This window comes from Perca fluviatilis, chromosome 13 (assembly GCF_010015445.1).
Source record: "Perca fluviatilis chromosome 13, GENO_Pfluv_1.0, whole genome shotgun sequence".
In the NCBI taxonomy this organism is placed as follows: Eukaryota; Metazoa; Chordata; class Actinopteri; order Perciformes; family Percidae; genus Perca; species Perca fluviatilis.
In genome coordinates, this window is record NC_053124.1 from 26,807,404 (window position 1) to 26,825,409 (window position 18,006).

The 18,006-nt window shown below is 42.2% G+C and overlaps 1 protein-coding gene across 1 annotated transcript in view; it reads left to right on the forward strand.

Moving 5' to 3' along the window:
• LOC120570886 (microtubule-actin cross-linking factor 1-like) overlaps positions 1-18,006 on the forward strand; it is a 124,751-nt gene that overhangs the window by 79,642 nt on the left and 27,103 nt on the right. The window contains 7 exon segments of the mRNA XM_039819503.1: positions 11,647-11,808; positions 11,922-12,092; positions 13,851-14,017; positions 15,088-15,247; positions 16,009-16,335; positions 16,813-16,897; positions 17,629-17,855. Coding sequence (XP_039675437.1) covers positions 11,647-11,808; positions 11,922-12,092; positions 13,851-14,017; positions 15,088-15,247; positions 16,009-16,335; positions 16,813-16,897; positions 17,629-17,855 — 1,299 coding nt within the window.

Genomic DNA, 18,006 nt, shown 5'->3' on the forward strand with positions numbered 1-18,006 from the left:
CCCCTGAGCCTCCGCACACGGTTGAAAAAGAAATCGACAATGAATGTACACAGGATGTTGACATTCAAACTTCCTGTCAAGAAGATCCAATCCCCTCAGAGATTAGCAACCCGGCCATGTCAATAACTCGCGAGACAGAAGGGACATGCTTTGCAGTGGAGACTTTTGTTGTCCCCACAGATGTAGTCTCAGGACTGGACATGTCTGGACAACAAGACCCAGATCTGGAAACTTCAACAGAAGTGACAGCTAGCACCCCAAAATCAGACTCTGTTCCTCTCGTACACCCTCAACATACGGACTCAGCACCTCCTTCCTCTTTACCTCAGTCACCTTCTAAATCAGATCCTAGTGGTGCTGGGTTGGATACTAAAGACTCAGAAGCCTTTGTGGTATCAGATAGTTTTGTTTACCTGGCTGTATCTGCGCCTCCCCAGTACTCCAGTGACTGTCCCCCATCTCCTCTTGAGGACTCCATTCCCCCGAGTCCTGTCCCCAAACCGCCGTACTGCCCAGAGGAGGAGGGAGCCTTCCTTTCCCCTGACAGCTTTGTTTACATGGCAGCACCTGAGCGGCCCCAACCTGGCCCCTCAGATGCCTGCTCAGGCTGTGAGGATACTCAGGAGCTGGACTTGGACTCGTACTCTGAAGGGACCCAGTCTGGGATGGATGGGGTGGAGTTTGTCCTCGGCTCTATGACAGGGGACAGTGACTGGGAGTCAGACGGCTCTACTCTGGACTTTCCTCCACTTATGTCCACAGACCAGGCCTGGGACCAGCTTGAGCCAGGCCTGCTACAGAGCCTATTTACGCAGACAGAGACAAGCCAGGCACAGGCATGTAGGCCCCAGGAAGATGAGCCCCAGACGGGGGCCACAGCTTGTCACGCAGAACCCATCTTAGAGTCAGGAAGGAGCTCTAAAGCAGAGAACGAATGGACAACTATAGTACCAAGTTCCGACACTGACATAGAGGCAGAGGTATGCTATCATTTACATTTTTGTAAGATAATTCATTCCCATAAAAGACTGTATACAGAACGTCATATTGATGCTGTGAGTTGATGTATTCAGTCCACAGCATCATTCATTGTGCTGTTGGTATAGCATGATAACACAATTGAGTGATCTGAGGTAAACCGTGAATTGAATAGTGCAGTCGTATTGTGTATTGAAAGACCTTGCATCTGGGAGGTGGTTTACTTACTGTAGCATTTATATATTTATTATTCAGCCTTTAGTATAAGCACAAATCCAGAGTGATTTGGCACAGATTTAACACGACCATGCAATGCCCATAAAGAGTGCCAAGTAGAGAGAATGAATTAAAATTGAACCACAGACACCCTGGTTTGTTATCCTAATGAGAAAAGTGAAGAGTAAAAGCTGAGCAAAAGTCTGTTTTTAGCAATGAATGCATTAGATGTGGGCATGTGGACACACAGAGCCATAAAAAAAAGAATTGGGTCAGGTATTTCAGCGTTGCGTGTAACAGATCGAGACATAGCATGGAAAATGTATGTGGGGTGGGGTGAAGTTATGTAGACGCCATAATTAGCTAGTTGTGTTTCAGTAGTAGGGCTTTAAATGATTGCAATATGATGCTTCGAGGTTTTTTTTTGCTACTTATGGGAAACTACCGTCAGGGTCGCTTTGTGTGTGTGTGTGTGTGTGTGTGTGTGTGTGTTTGGGTTGGGGTCAGTGCTAATCTACAGTGCATGCACATATTTGAGATTGATCACATGTTTATTTGTGTGAAGCTAAAAGAGCAGTGTGTGCCTGAGGGCCACTTATAATGGTGATCTCAAGTGCAGAGTTTATAACATTTATCTCAAGGGCGCGCTATTGTTGTGTTTACACTGTCTGTATATAGAGTACAGAAGAGTAGGGTATGTGTCCATACAAAGTCACGGGTGCCGAGTGTTTCCCAGCTGTGCAAGAAGTAATGCGTGCCAGTTTTCCATGTTGTTTAAGTAATTTGTGAGGAAGGTTACTGTTTGAGGAGGCAGTGTGTTTGTATGTGGAGCGAGACTTCTGGACTTTCACTGTTTGGGTGGATTTGGTTTCTTAGAATGTAATCATTGTCACAGTATACACAGTGCCACTGCTGTGTACAGACATGGATCTGAAATGGATATTCTATAAATGCTGCAAGATTAGCTTGGAATGGGCCCGACACAGAGGGCTGTCAGTGTGGCTGTGTCGGACTAGTCTCTCTGCATTCATCTGCATTCAGTCTTCGACTTGTTTTGTTTGTGTTGTCACTCCTCTTCCATCTCCCTCTGTGTTTGACTGTGTGGGCTGCATGTAAAGGTGTGTGTGTATATGTAGATGGTATCTCAATGTGACAGTGTGTTTGACAGGCTGTCGTGCTTTATGGAGCTCTGCGATATGTGTTATGTGCCAAGTGTTTGGCCCAGATTTGCCTGATCTTTGTTGCGTACAGACTCAAAATTTTGCAATTCTTTATTACAGTCCTAGTTGAGAGGACGTTTCTTTGTTTTGCATGTGAAACATGCAAAATTAAAAGTATGAGGTGAAGGCTAAAAGCCTTGTCTGATTTTGAAAATTCCATGTGCATTTCACTACTAAAACATCTAGACAAAGTTATCCCATTCCAAACCAGTTGGTAGAGGTGTAATGTCAGGCATCATGAACAGGCCATGTGTGATTTGGGTGGCGTGTGATGTGCCTGATCCCATGCTGACGATGCAAACTCCTCTTTTATTACATTATAGTTTCCATCAGGCACAGGCCTTGCGTTGATTTATGATTTGACTATATGTGTATTTGTGAGAATGTATGCGTGTCTGTTTGTTTTGGTGTGTAACTTATTGTTGTGTCTTCATGTGTTATCAGTTCCCATTTGTTTGTTCTGCCTGCAGTCACAGCCTCTCTGGCTTTAGTTTAATGTAATTAGTTGTGTCCACTCACATCTAATAGAGGAGAGTTATAGTTATACAGAGTGCTGTAGATCTGCAACAACAAAGGGAAAAAGCTTTTGAAAGTCAGAAATATAAACATCTTAAAAGAAACCGCCACAATTAGGCCCCCCTTTTGAGTGGCCTGTATGCATCAAAACTAGATCTACTGTGCATACTTTACATATTGTAGGATTTTGAGACACTTGGTTTTGATTTTGTGACATTTTGTAACGCCAGCTTACTAGTACATCAGTTATAACATGCAACTGTACCACAGAAACACTGGGTCCTTGTTTTCGTAATGTGTTTTTGTTAACATTTCTGAAAGGTGACACATGCACTTTTGTTTTGTGATGAAATCCCCCTTCTTCGGCCATGCTCACTCTCCTCAACTGACTCTCCCAAACCTCCCTCTCGTCTCCTCCTTCATGCTTGGCTGGTGTTGCTGAGATAAGAAGGTGAGAGGTAAATACTGTGGCACTTTGTGAGGGGAGCTGCCTCTGCCAACATGGCTACACAAACAAGTGTTTGAAGTTGTCTGGGGAATATAAACTTAGATGTCTGATAAGAATGTGTCGGGGCTAACACTGGAACTCTGGACTCTGGCCTGTTGACGGTGCTGTCTTTCGCTCTCTGTTTTGTGTGTTGTACACCGACCTGTCACACTTTCCCTTACATCTCTGTTGGCCTTTTTTATTTCTCATTTCTCACATCTATCTTTTTTTTGCTCTCAGTTCTTCTGTCTTTGTATCTCCCACCCCACTTCAATTTTCTGCTCCGATGCAAAACCAACAACAGCAACAGCAGGCAATTTTCACGTTAAGTTGCTGATAGAAATTCATTGAAAAGGGACAGTGTTGAGACAGATATGCTCACTGAGTTTAAAAAGACAAAGAAGCAGACACAAAAAGAGTTGTGACAGGCAACAGGGAGGTTGGATGGAGGAAGCTATTGTTTGCACGGAGGAGCACCTTTTAGCGCTGCATGAGGCTTTGGTACAATGATAAGAGAGCTACGCTGGCAGGCACACACAAGCAGAAGGTCTTTGGATTAATATGGAGCTCATTTTAAGGCACAGTGTGTGTGTATGTGCGCCCCACAAACAGACAGACATACAGACAGACAGATGGATGGACTGGCTTTGCATGCTGTTTGATGAAGTGGGGCGAGGGAACGCACAGTACAGACAGACTGACTGACAGCAGCTTATATGCAGATTTAGAAAAATGGCAGAAATTGCATGTTTCATTCAAAGCCCGTTACAAGACACAAGATTTAAAGGGTCCTCAAAAATCCTTAAATTATCTTAATTGAAATCCATTAAAGTTTCAAGGCATATCGCATACAAATATTAATTATTTCTGCCATGTAGTGACAGGTTTTTTTTAAGCTGCATGGCCACGTGGATGAACACAGAACAGAGTTTGTATGAAGTCCAAACTGATTTGGACTTCATAACCGTTTTTTTTTTTTTGTTGCACTGCATATTTATATTTCAGAAATTGCATAACCTGTTTTACTGGATATACACTGCTTTTTTCCAGTTGTATGTCTTATTATTGGTTACGACATGAAAATAACTCTGTGGCATTAAAAAAAGACTAACTGTAGGTTTATGAAATCTGCTGTTTCCAAATCATTTCCAATACAAGATGGAATAGAAGGAACAAATGGTTTGGAAAAAAGATGAGGCATTGAGCGAAAGATGTTGAAGCAAAGAGAGAAAGAGAGAAACACAGGGATAGAGAGAACCAGGTGGCTTCAGGACTGCGGCTCATACATTTATGTTTTGATTGATGTGATAATTCTGGTTCTGAACAACCGCCTCCGGGATAAACCTGCGAAAGACAGAGGGAGAGAAGGAGGGGGACGTGTTCAGGAACACAGAAAAGCATGAAAGCAAATGCGGGAACACATTGATCTCCCACTGGAATTGAATGTGCATGCTCTCAAAATGTAAAAAGGAGATCGCAAATTTGAAGCGTATTTTCAATGATTTTACATATTTTTGCCTACACATCACTCCTCTTCTCTCACAGCGATATCAGTGAGACAACACAGCTCTTACGAATCATACATTACACTCTCTTTGCCTGTCTCACAGGGAGCTGATCAGCAGCACAAACATTCCCAAAAATATGGGAAGAGCACTGATGACTTGAATGAAGGAAAAGGATGTGTGTAATCTAATACCGCGACTTCGACACCGGTTCCTAAACAATAATTTTTTCGAGACCGAATTTATAAAACAAAAAGAAATTACAACATTACACATTACAGCACAAATCTTTTTATTTATTTTTCAGCGCCTACTACGTGAGCCCCTGCCTCCTTCCTAGACGTCTAACGTTAGACAGCCAATCACAAACCTTATTAGAACTTGGTAGAAGCATGCTGCATGCTTACTGGCTCACCGACGCTGATGAGATTTACTCCTTAGGTATTGAAATTGGGTATTGAATGAAGATCACATTTTTCGATACTTCAGAAACAATTCGGTCGGTGCCTAAAAAGCAGTTCTAGTGTGATCAAAACAATCCTATTCCTGAAAGTGAAGAAGAAACGCTGGTGGGACAATAGAGAGCCGAAGTCATGCCCCTTCCGGTGGACCTCATGGGACCTTAACTTGGAAAACATATGAACGGTAGTGAACGGGGAGAGGCAAATCATTTTTTGATCCCGTTTGAATTGAGCCATGGATTACACATCTGATGTTCGTCAATTTAAAAGATAATTTTTTCAACCGAAGAAAGTCTCAGTTACCCGTAGGTTTGTCGTAGTACCACTTGGTTTTGTGTGAAACCGCTCAGTGAACTACATCTCCTGTCTCACACAATTTACGTCACCTAGCTTGATGCTCAACTTGCTCGCTAGCTAGCTAGCTTAGCTCTGTTCCACAACACATGTAACGTTATCTTACCTGATGTGTTTTATCCAGTGAAGTGTTTTCAGCAGAGAAGCAAAAGAACAAGCGAGATCCGCTGCTCATTAGAGTAACGTTACATCCCCGGTACGATACACACAGACAAGCGTGTAGTCTTTCTAATTACGTATTTTCACAGTCTTATACTTCAACAGTTTAACAACAAACGGAGACTTTCTTCGGTTGAAAAATCATGTTTTAAATTGACAAACATCATATTTGTAATCCATTCAAACGGGATCAAAAAATAATTATTATCTCTCCATTGACTCTTGTTCATATTCTACTTCCGGTCCCATGGACCGGAAGTAGAAGGGCTTGACTTCGGCTCTCTATAAAGGGGAAGAAAAAGAGGATGGTAAGGTTTGAGCCAAAATGCTTTGAATGCAGGCAACATTTGCATCAGATTTGTATCTGTTTGTTGATGTTCAAGCAACACTGGTTTCAAATGGGATTTATTAGCCCATTAACCCCTTTCAGCCCTGTGTCTCAGATCGGTTAATCCGTGGCTTAAAGCAAAGCCCTTCTGGCAAAATAGTTTCCCCCCCCCCCATCGACATTAGTTTGGAAACCGATTTCTACCCTTTCCTTCCTCCCCTCATTCCTTGTTCCATTAAAAGAGAAAGGAGGGAGTGCAAGGAAGGATGAGGGGTTGAAAGACAGGAAGAGAGCGCGAGACGAAGGCTGAGGCAGGAATAAAGGGAGAGGGAGGGAGGTGTGGGTGTGTGATGGAAAAGCAAAGTGATAGCAGTGCTGTTACTGGCTGTCATGTTGCTTTTTAGGAGAAACCCTTTACACATGATGGTACAGAATCATTTCCCCCCCCTCTGGTTTTCTATTTATCGCTCCCATACACTTATTGCATTCAGTCACTGTTCCTTTCTTTCTTCTGCATGTCTTGCATACCGGTCTCTTCGGTCCAACTGTGTCGCGAGTGTAGCTTTAGAGGCATCACTTTAAAGATGCACAGGTTTTTCCATATGACCACCAGCTCTATTCATGGTCACGTAGTTATGGAAATCAGTTATGAAGGGAAAGAAAGATGAAAGGAGAGGACGCAGCTTCAGAGAACTACTTTAAAGCTTTGATAACAAGTTGGAAAACTCTGTGCAGCCACGCAACATCTTACACGCTCTCAATTTCTTCGAGATACTAGTTCTGGATGCTCAGCATATTTTCTTCCTTATTTTCTTATATTTTTTTGGCAGAAGTGCCATGTGTTTCTATGTGCTGTCACTTGTAATTGTCTGCGTTGTTTTGTCAGGAGCGACATGTTCCTCATCTGTCCCGATTAAGAAATTGATTGTCCTTGAGTGATGTTTCGGACACACTCCATCAATGCAGCTATTCCTCTCCTCTGCGTTATTGGCTTGACAGATGACAGCTAAATATAGAGAATCCACACACACACACACACACACACACACACACACACACACACACACACACACACACACACACACACGTTCATGTACATGTACAAGAGACATACACTCACACTGTCTGCTCTCAGAAAAGGATTTGGTTATTGTGCTCTTCTTACTCATTTTAAATAGGCGTGGTTCAGTTGAAAGAAGTGATGTCACTTACTTTTCTGATCGATCGCAATCTGATCAAAGCACACCTACACAGTCCAGATGATGCAAATTAGTTTTTGAGTGTTAAACTCTTAATAAATAATACTTAAGGATGTTTTTTTTTTATTTTTACTTTGTTTATTTAGTTTAGGGATTTAAAGTAGGGCTGCAGATAAGGATTGTTTTCATAATCATTTAATCTATCAATCTTTTTCTCTGTTAAACCATTAATCACTTTGTCTATTAAATGTCAGAAAATAATGAAAGGGGCTCGCTATAATATCCCAGAACCCAAGATAAAGTAATTAAATAGCTCACAAAAATGTCAAAGAAAATCAGCAAATCATCACATTTGAGATGCTTTGCCCAGCAAATGTTTGGATTTCTTGTTTGAAAAATGTCTAAAACAATTTATCGATTCTAAAAAATAGTCGCAGATTCATTTTATGTCAATTGATTAATCGTTACAGCTCCACTTTTGAGTTAGATGTTACCCTCTGGTCCAACCTCTTTTCCTCACTCACCTCACCGGAGTTTTTGAATGCTGTTTTGTAAATGTTTTTATGAAATTATCAAAGCGTAAAACTCACCAAGAACCAGACAAAAATCTGTATTCTTTCAAATTCCTGCAGTTTATTTGATGAACATGACAAAAAAAAACTGTCAATTCTTTCCTCCTCCTGTGCATTTAAACAGCCTCTCAAACTGATGTCTATTTGAGGAGACAAATAAATGCAAACTGTATTTAGTCAGTGTCCACCTGCCCAGCTTTAGTCAGATGTACTTTTCATCCCAATGTTTTTTATTGCCTGTCCACACTGAACTGCGGCTGAAGTGAGAACGCAAGTGCGGTCCAGATGGAGAGACTGAGTAGGACAAAGGAGAGGATGAGGGAAAAGAGGAGGCAGCTGTGGTAGGGGGAGCAGAAGAGAAGAGGTAGAGAGATGAGTGATGAGAGGAAGAGGAGAAGTTGTAGGCAGAAGGATGACAAGTACGGTGGTAATAAGTTCAGTGAGCTCAGTTAAGAGTTGGTGTTGCTGCGTGCTGGCTGAGGTGGGGGAAGAATGACAAGTATTTGGGACCTTTTCCAGAGCTCTGGTTTAGTGGAGTTAACCACTTAGAGCTGGCGAGGGACAGAAGGAGCAGAGAGGGCGGCTGGAATAGAGACAGAAAGAGAGAAAACACATAGAGAGCAACAGAAGAAAGAAAGGAGGTAGAATGGACAGACATGTAGGCACACAGAACCTATAACATGTTAATATACATTCCAGTGTATGTTTAGATGATGAATGGGTGTACTTTCCCTGTTTTTTCCTTTTCTGTTCCCTTCTATCTCTGACACACACACACACACACACACACACACACACACACACACACACACACACACACACACACACACACACACACCAGGATAAGGCCTAGGGTGGAGCAGGTCATGGCTACAGTCATTGTTGTTCTGGCCGACAGACTTCCTGTTCCAAGCAACTATGACGCCCATCACCACAACACAGCTGCGTCCAAACTGGATAGGAACACACTCTCAAACACACACACACACACACACACACACACACTTCTCATTCATATTTAATAGTGCACTGAGATTCATACCTGTAGAAAACCTCTTTTCACACACACATAATCACGCACATAGATTTATACACACTCGGATAAACACATGCACAGATTAGGTACTATATATATATATATATATATATATATATATATACACACACACACACACACACACACACAACGCCTTGGCATGGAGAACCTGTAGTTTGATGCCATATTTAAACCAGATGAGCAGAAACCTGTAAACCTTTTGATTATGACCCACTGCACAGTCTCAGAAACACGTTCTAGCTCAACCACTTCCAGCTGATCTAATACACCAACTCAGTACTGTGTCTGTAAACATCCTCAACACGTCATAAATCTCAAATCTAAGGCTTTGACAGCTTTTAAATGCAGAGGAATACATTCTGAATGAAAGGCAAATTACAACTCTTTTTAATTTGGCCTTGTTTTGTCGGTTGGGTTGATTTTGCCTTTTTTAATTTGAAATCATCCAAGAATCATCACAGTGGAAACTCAGTGATGTTTCACATTCTTCCATAAACCTGTACTAGTATTCAGAGAGACCCATCTTCTTTACCCATGCGTATAAGCATACTGTTTTGCTTTAATTTTGTGGTGAGAATTTTCAGATCCGCTGCGGTTTGCAGTCTGATAGCTGGCTGTTTATTGGAGGTCGTAGGAGTGATATTATTTCAAGATGAAAAAAATGTATCGTCACAAATACATCTTTTAGATGTAGTGGTACAAATGGGGGTGGGGGAAACATTTCTTGTTCAGATTCTTTCACTTCAGTTGTATTAGGTTCAGTAGTCTGCAGTGGTTTATTATTATTTGACACCCACGACTGTTGTAGCTTCTTCCAGGCCGTAGTGGTATTCCACTGAAACCCGAACCTACATTTTCCCTCTCCCTCACTTTAACTGCACCCTCTTCAGTGTTGTCACACCAGCCATTTTCCCCCAGGCGTTGGATTTACCAAAATCTGGTGTGTGTGTATGTGTGTGTGTGTTCTGGACGTGCACATCTGGTAAGTTGTGTGTGTGTATGTGTGTGTGTCTCTGTCTCTTTGTGTGGCCGCTGGGGTTTGGCTGCCACAGCATTATAAACCACCAGGCCTAATTCTCCCCCTGTGGGCCTTGATGTCAGGACTCCTCAAACCTTCTCTCTCCCTCTATCCCCCCCCCCCCGCCTCAGACCCCAATATGTCAGGATTTTGTCCCAGGAACGACCAGATGAAAGGACTTAAATCTGTAGTGGTTTACTGGTGAAATCGTGAAAAATGGTTTTGTGAATTGTTGCGTATAGCAGAATGGTTTTCAGGAATTTAGCTGAATGTATTCTCTTTTTTTCTCACTTATTTCATTAGCTGTTTGGTTTTGGGTTGTTTTCCTCCACAGTAAAACCAACAGAAGGAAAAACCAGACCGTTTACCCCTTTCAAAAAACAACATTTACAAATCAGGCAGGGACAAGATTTTATAGGTCAGGGATGTTTTCCAAATTATGAAATGAAAAATCGAAATGATGAAAGTCGTACAGTTTTGTAAAGGGGCATTCGATTCAGAGTTTCCTTGTATTGTTTTAGGGCTACAATTAATGATTACTTTCATTATCAAATAATTCCTTAATTGATCAATGAGTCTTTTAGTCTTTAGTTTGACAGAAATTGAAACTTCTTTCTCTTGTCCAGTCACCATTTTCAAAAACAACTATATTCAATTGACAATGGTATAAAATAGAGAAAAGCGATTTGTGAAGCTCTAACCAGTGGACGTGGGGCACTTTTGCACGATTAATGACTTTAAAGACTTATTGACTGTGAGAATGTTATACACTTAATTGTTTGGGACTTCTAGAATCTTCCCAATGACCCCAAATGGGACCCTGGTCCAAACTTTGAGAACCCTTACTGTACTTAGGTGTTTGGATACAGTAGCGGCCCAGATTTGTGATGACAGACGAGCTGTATTGGCTGTCGTTTCGTCTTTTTAGAGCCAGGGAAGTCAAGTCTGGTTGTCTTTAGTGTCGGGTGGCTGCCTCTATTGTCATCACAAGATGGCTCCAGCCCTCCACTGTGACGTGTGTGTGTGTGTGTGTGTCTGTGTGTGTGTCTGTTTGTGTGAGAGTAATGTGTCCAGACAGGCGAAGTTGTGTGTGTATTTGCTATAAATGTGTGTGTGAGTGTTGGTCTGAGTGTCTGCTTGCGTGTGATTAAGTGAAGGTTGTGTGCACCCATATACGTGTGTTAGTGTACTCTGCAGTGTGTGTGTGTTGTCGACTCAGCCTTTTCCAGCCAGCCCCTTACTTGCCTAACCCTCTAATCCCCATAATCCTCTTCTCCCCCTCCTCTTTTTTTTTCTCCTCCCTCCAACCCTCATTTCTTCTGTTCCCTTCCTGTCTCCCACTCCTCTCTTATCTCTGCACATCCCTGTGTCTGTCTTTCCTCTCCTAATATCCAGTTGCTCCTATATATAGGTCCATAATGTGGTAAAGTTGATTTCCATTTGTTGTCACGCTGAATAAATGCTCAGTGTATATTTGACTTCTACTTTCAAATAAACTGTTTAAACTAAGGCCTTCTTTTCTTGCTTACGTGTTCAACAAATCAATTCTAACCCTTTTTCTGGCTTCCTCTTCCAGGCCGTGGAGAGAGAGCAGGTGGACAGCATTCAACCAAAGCTGCAGCACGTCAATGCAGTGGGTCAGGGTCTGATCCAGAGCGCCACCAAACACACCGACACCCAGGCACTGGAGCACGACCTGGAGACCACCAACCTTCAATGGAACTCCCTCAACAAGCGGGTACGACTTCACTCTATGACCCTCTGACGTTCAGACTTATATAGACTTGTTTAATACACAGTATACTATTATATTATACCGACCTTTCTCAACTCTGTCGCCCCTGTCTTCAGTTGGCAGAGCGGATCGCCCAGCTGCAGGAGGCCCTGTTGCACTGTGGGAAATTCCAGGATGCTCTCGAGCCTCTGCTAAGCTGGCTGAGCGACACAGAGGAGCTGGTGGCCAATCAAAAGCCCCCATCTGCCGAGTACCGCGTAGTCAAGGCCCAGATCCAAGAACAAAAGGTAGGAGAAGGATGAAGCGCATTAAAATAAAACCCTCTTTTCACATGTAAGAACACAAGTTGATAAGAAATCTTCATATTCTTCCAGAAATCAAAACTGAACCGAGAGATTTAAAGCTTAAACCGGCAGACAGCAGTGTCTTGCTGTAAGTCATCAAGAGTACATTTTGATGAAAAGTGATTTTCATTAAGGGTCTGCTCAGATTTTTCATTTTTGGGATTTGAAGCGGTGACAGTTTTAAGATACTGCCACCCACATCCTTCGTCTGTGGATTAGATTTTTTTAACTTTAAATTTTTCTGGATTATTCATTTATTTATTTATTAAACATTATTGTGAGAAACAGTTCTTTTATTTATCAGACGGGTTGATTTGAGACATTGACATTCAGATGTCCTCAGTGTCCTTGAATCACAAACAATAGATATTTGAATGACACACACACACACACACACACACACACACACACACACGCACGCACACAGTCAATGATCTGTCTGCCTGGCATCCAAACGGCCCCAGTTGACCGTCTGCCAGTCGGACTGGCATAAAAACAGACACACAAACACACATGCCTGGTGGATTTGTATTGTTTTCAGAGAGACACACACACACACAGTTTTTCCCTGTTTATCCAACATACACTTCCTGTGTTTGTGCACATAAGTGTGCTGCAGTCTCGACCAGCGATCAATCACACGTGTTTACATCCGTGACAAAGAGTGGTGTCACCGTTTGGCTGAGAAAGAGAGCGTAAACTGTAGAGAAGTGCATTCCAAGGCTCAATTGCAAGCTGTTGGTTCAAAGCAGACAGAGAAGCTGCTATCTAACCAGGAAGGACGTAACTTTCATTCAGACTACATTTGAGAACCACCTCTAAGTTTACAGAAATACTGTAAAGCAGTGTTAGTCAAATAGCCGCACGAGGGACAAATCTGGCCCTCTAGCAAAACTAGTTGCCCCCTTTACAAAGCTGAAGTTTTCATAGGTTACGTTAAAATATTTTCATGATTTTTTTCACACATCACTCATCTGTAGATAACAATATAAATATGAGGCTCATGTAAATCTCAAATATGACTTTGTAATATATAATACTGCAGCCCCATAAGGAGCTCATTATATCAATGCATTTTATTATGAAAAACGGAAGAGATCGGAGAGCTTCTTGGAAGTTAGATTAGTGATAAAAAGGCGGAACAAATCCAGTAGACATCAAGTAAGGAACCAAGGCACTCATATATATTAAATGCCTTTAATGCATTTGGGGCAGTGGTGCCTAGACGTTAGAGAAGAGAGCTTGTGACCGGGAGGTCGTCGGTTCAATCCCCAGACCAACAGGATAAAATCTGGTTGGGGAAAGGGAAAGAGCAGCCCTTGTCCCTCCCTCATTAATACCACTGAGGTGCCCTTGAGCAAGGCCCTTAACGCCAACTGCTCCAGTGGAGCTGCTCAGTGGCCAGCAAATCAGACGGTGGTTGTGCTGGGCAGCTTCCAGGTGTGAATGTGTGATCAGAGGCTGCCTCTCAGATGCCTTAAAGGCATTTTATATATATTTTCCGTAAAAGACGATGCATTTTACTGAACTGAAATGAAATGAACATTGAACCTGTACAACCCCGCCCACCCCCCCATGAACAGTCCTTAAAAAACTGGCCCATGGTCGATCTTAATTGCCGCTGTAAAGAGAAATGATTTGTACCAATAACTCTAATACGTACATTTGTTCCAATAACTGTGTGTGTTTCTCTTCCTCCAGCTGCTCCAGAGATTGTTAGATGACCGCCGGCCGACGGTGGAGATGATCAGCGCTGAGGGAGAGAGGATCGCAGCCACAGCGGACACTCATGACCGAGAGAAGATTCAGACCCAGCTTCAGTGTCTAGCAGAGAGATGGACTGACCTGCTGGACAAGGCCAGCGGCAGGTAAGACTCCTCTACGGTACACGGGGGGGGCTTCAGGGTGGGAAGGATCTGAGTTTAAGCTCTTGGATCTCTAAATTCCCCATAGAGTAAGAAGAAGAAAAAAAAATGTAATTTCCCAGTAGCAGTCAATACCAAGATATCATACTGCTCTCTTATGATCATCCTGGCACTTATAGATGCTCCTGGCTTTCTTGAGATTTCAGCTCTGTATCTCTCGATGATTGTTGACACTTCAAAATGATCAATCCTTTCCATTTTATCCCTCGAAGAGGCAACGCAGGTAATATCACAGAAAGCAAAAAGTCACAGATTTGTCTTGTTGTAAATATGCGGTTTGGGAAAGTAATTGGTGGTGTTCCTCAACAGCATGTTATCTTGTGGTTATTTTCTGTTTCATCTGTGTGTGGCTCTGTTGAATAGTATCATTACTTTTGGTTTTTGTGGTCTGCGAGTAATTTCAGCAGCTCTTACGTTCACCGGGGAAAGAAATGACTCTTTACGGGGAAATGAGTACACACAGCAAAACACAGTGAAGAGGGTTGATATCCCAGATGATCTCATGTTAACTAGTGTCATATTTATATAATGGTTATAAAACATTCATGCCTGACAACTTGTTAGGCATGATGTCTTTGGAATGTATTACACTGTCTACTATGAACACTAACAACATAAATACTGCAAGTGTATGTGCATACACACACACACACACACACACACTACTGATTTCTTTATATGCACGCCGTTTGATGCTTCTGTTGACACACACAAAAAGACAGACATGATGTGTTTTCTCACCGCTTTGCAACAACCTCCTTCCCTCTCTCTGTCTCAAACGCATAAAATATTACATTTTATCTCTGTATGAAATTCTTTCAAATTTAATAACGAATCATAAAAATGTCACAAGCGTTTCATAAACTGTATTTGTAATAAAAGTTGGCAGCTGTGTGACACAAAATCAGGTCCGAGTTGAGCAACAAAATCAGTGAAAGCAATAAAATAGCAATAAAAGCTCCTCCTCCTCCTCCTCCTCCTCCTCATCTCCTCCTCCCCCTTCCGTCCTTTAGGCAGAGGCAGTTGGAGGAGCTGCAGGTTTTGGCTCTTCAGTTCCACGAAGCCGTGGAGCCGCTGGGAGAATGGCTGAGTGCCACGGAGAGACGCCTGAGCTCCGCCGAGCCCATGGGAACCCAGACGGCCAAGATCACCCAGCAGATCGTGAAGCACAAGGTACCGTTCGGCCCCCTTTGTTCCACAGACCCTCACCTCATGAAAAAGTCACAAAGGTTGATATTTAGGTGTGTCAATGAGCAGAATCCATGCCTGCGTGAGTATTTTTTTTTATTGGGTCCTCTAAGCAAAAAAGGTGAAAAAATGCACACATAAATCTTCTCAAGAGGGGTAGGAAGAAGATCGAATTCATAAGAAGGTGCTCGTAAATGTTGACATGCTTAGTAAAGTAAAGGCTAAACATGGCACATTGTCCATTTAATAGATTCACAGTTGTTCCAGACAGGAAAATACTCAATGTCTTACTTACTTACCTTTAAGTATGGTTAGTATTTTGCAGTCCCTGTTTGAATAGAGAATGATTCATAATAGCAAACACGCGTGCAATCAGCAGTCTTGATAAAAAATGCTCCCGCACTTAATCTAATCCAGTGTAACTCAATGGAAAGATGCTGGAAGAGGAAGCACGAGGCATAAGATCCACAAAGCACCCAAACATACAAGTCCATTTCTTGCTTTACTCATGCTAAGTTGAGTTTTTATTTTTCAATTGTGTCAAGTTTTTTTTAAGTTGTTCTACTCATTCATTCATTTATGTGTATGATTTCCTATTAAGTTATGATTTGTCATTTGCATGCTCGTTTTGAGTTTTTATCCATCTGTTTTTCTGTCGTTTTGCTGTTCTTTTCTCACTATCCTTCACCCTCCCCTCAAACACAAACACAAACACACACACACACACACACACACACACCTCCCAGGCGGTTCAAGAGGACGTGTCCTCACATGAAGCCGAGGTTGACCGCCTCGAGTCCCTAAGCCAATCGCTGACCCCGCTCAGCTGTGCGGCCGACCGTGATTGGTTAAGTGAACGCGTGGGGGCGGTCAGGTCAGGTCACTCGGAACTTACTGATTGGTGCTCCAGGCGGGCGGGCATGCTGGAGCAGGCGCTGGCTAACGCTCAGCTGTTTGGGGAGGAGGAGGTAGAGGTGCTGAACTGGCTGGCAGAGGTGGCTCAGAGGCTGGCTCAGGTCTCTGTCCAGAGCTACCAGCATCAGCTGCTGGCCGAGCAGCACAAACACACTCTGGTACGACTTCATCAACACACTGAATGCCAACTTAGTTATTCCTTCCAAAACATGAGAACCAGTAGTTAGTAAATGTATTAGGCAAAGGGATTTCAGTATACATGAAGAATTGCAATAATATCATATTTTGAATCAAGTAAAGGCTCCTATATATAAAAAGATATACCAATAAAATATCTACTTATGACATTATATATACAGTATGTGAATCAGGAACACAGACTGTGGGACTTGGATCATGAGTGAATTTACATAATAATTTCCTTCAGTACCTTTTTTTTATATTAGCTTTTGCATCGTTAGTACAAAGAATAGACATGAAGCACAAACACACTGGTGTTTTATTACTTAAACTTGATTGAACAGTTAAATAAAGGATGCACACTGTTATCACACTTAAGATGTTGTCCTTGGAGCCAAAGAGAACAATTTGTTTTATCTACCACAGGTTAACTTTTGCTTTCTTCCTTCCTTCAGTCTCTAAATGAAGAGATTGTGAGCAGGAAGAAGACCGTGGACCAGGCCATCAAGAATGGGCAGGCCTTACTAAAACAGACCACAGGTAATTTCAGACTCCTAATTTTCTTTAGCTTTTCCCAACCGGATTTTTTTCTGTGTCCTGTGTGATATTAAATACAATGGTTAAACGGTTATCCTTGGTCATTTTCCAATTTGTGCTGGAAGGTGTCTGACTGGTGTCATCATCTTTCCCCATATGTTTTAATGGTTAGTAACTAAAATCAATAAAGCAATCTGTATATTATGAATTGTATGTTGACACACAGTTATCACAGTGGAAAGAAACTAAAACACTGTTTTCCTTTAGTTGTTGTAGATTCATATCCAAACCACACATATTTGTATCAGCGGTGAACCAAACCGTAACATCTGGTTTGTGTCTCCCTTCTCATGATATTAGCCATGCTGACTGACCTGACATTGTTGGTCTACCTCATAATACACTTTTTTTACACAAATGTGGCCATGAGAGGTATGCAGAAATGTCAACATGAGGGTGCTGTGAGATTTTGCAGAACATATTCGTAATGGTGAATTGTATTAGTAATAGATAATATAAGGATTAAGACCCCAAAAGTGGATATGTAAAGGAATGTGTGAGTCCACAGTAAACAAGTGCAAAATTCTCAAAAATAAATAGTATTTGAAAACTAGAAATTTATATTTTCTATAAACTCAGCACATGGTTCATTGTTGGATGCAGACTGATTTATGGATACGGATTTATGAAAGCCTCAGGACAGTGTGTGACCAGACCTGTGTGTCCTCCTGCAGGTGAGGAAGTTCTCCTGATCCAGGAGAAGCTGGATGGCATCAAGTCTCGCTATGCTGAGATGACAGCCGGCAGCAGCAAGGCCCTCCGCACCCTGGAGCAGGCCCTGCAGCTGGCCACGCGATTCGCCAGCGCCCACGACGACATCAACCAGTGGCTGGACAGCGTGGAGGCGGAGCTTAACAATATGGAGCCCGACGCCACGCCCGCCTACCAGGAAAGACAGAAGGTAGATGGAGTATAAGATAGATATCCATTTATTGATTTATTTTTTTAAAGAAATTAGATTGTTTTTATTATTATAAAGGACACTGTAAAACATACATACTATCAATTACAAACCAGAATCCATGCAGCAGCTCATTTCTGCCTTTATAATT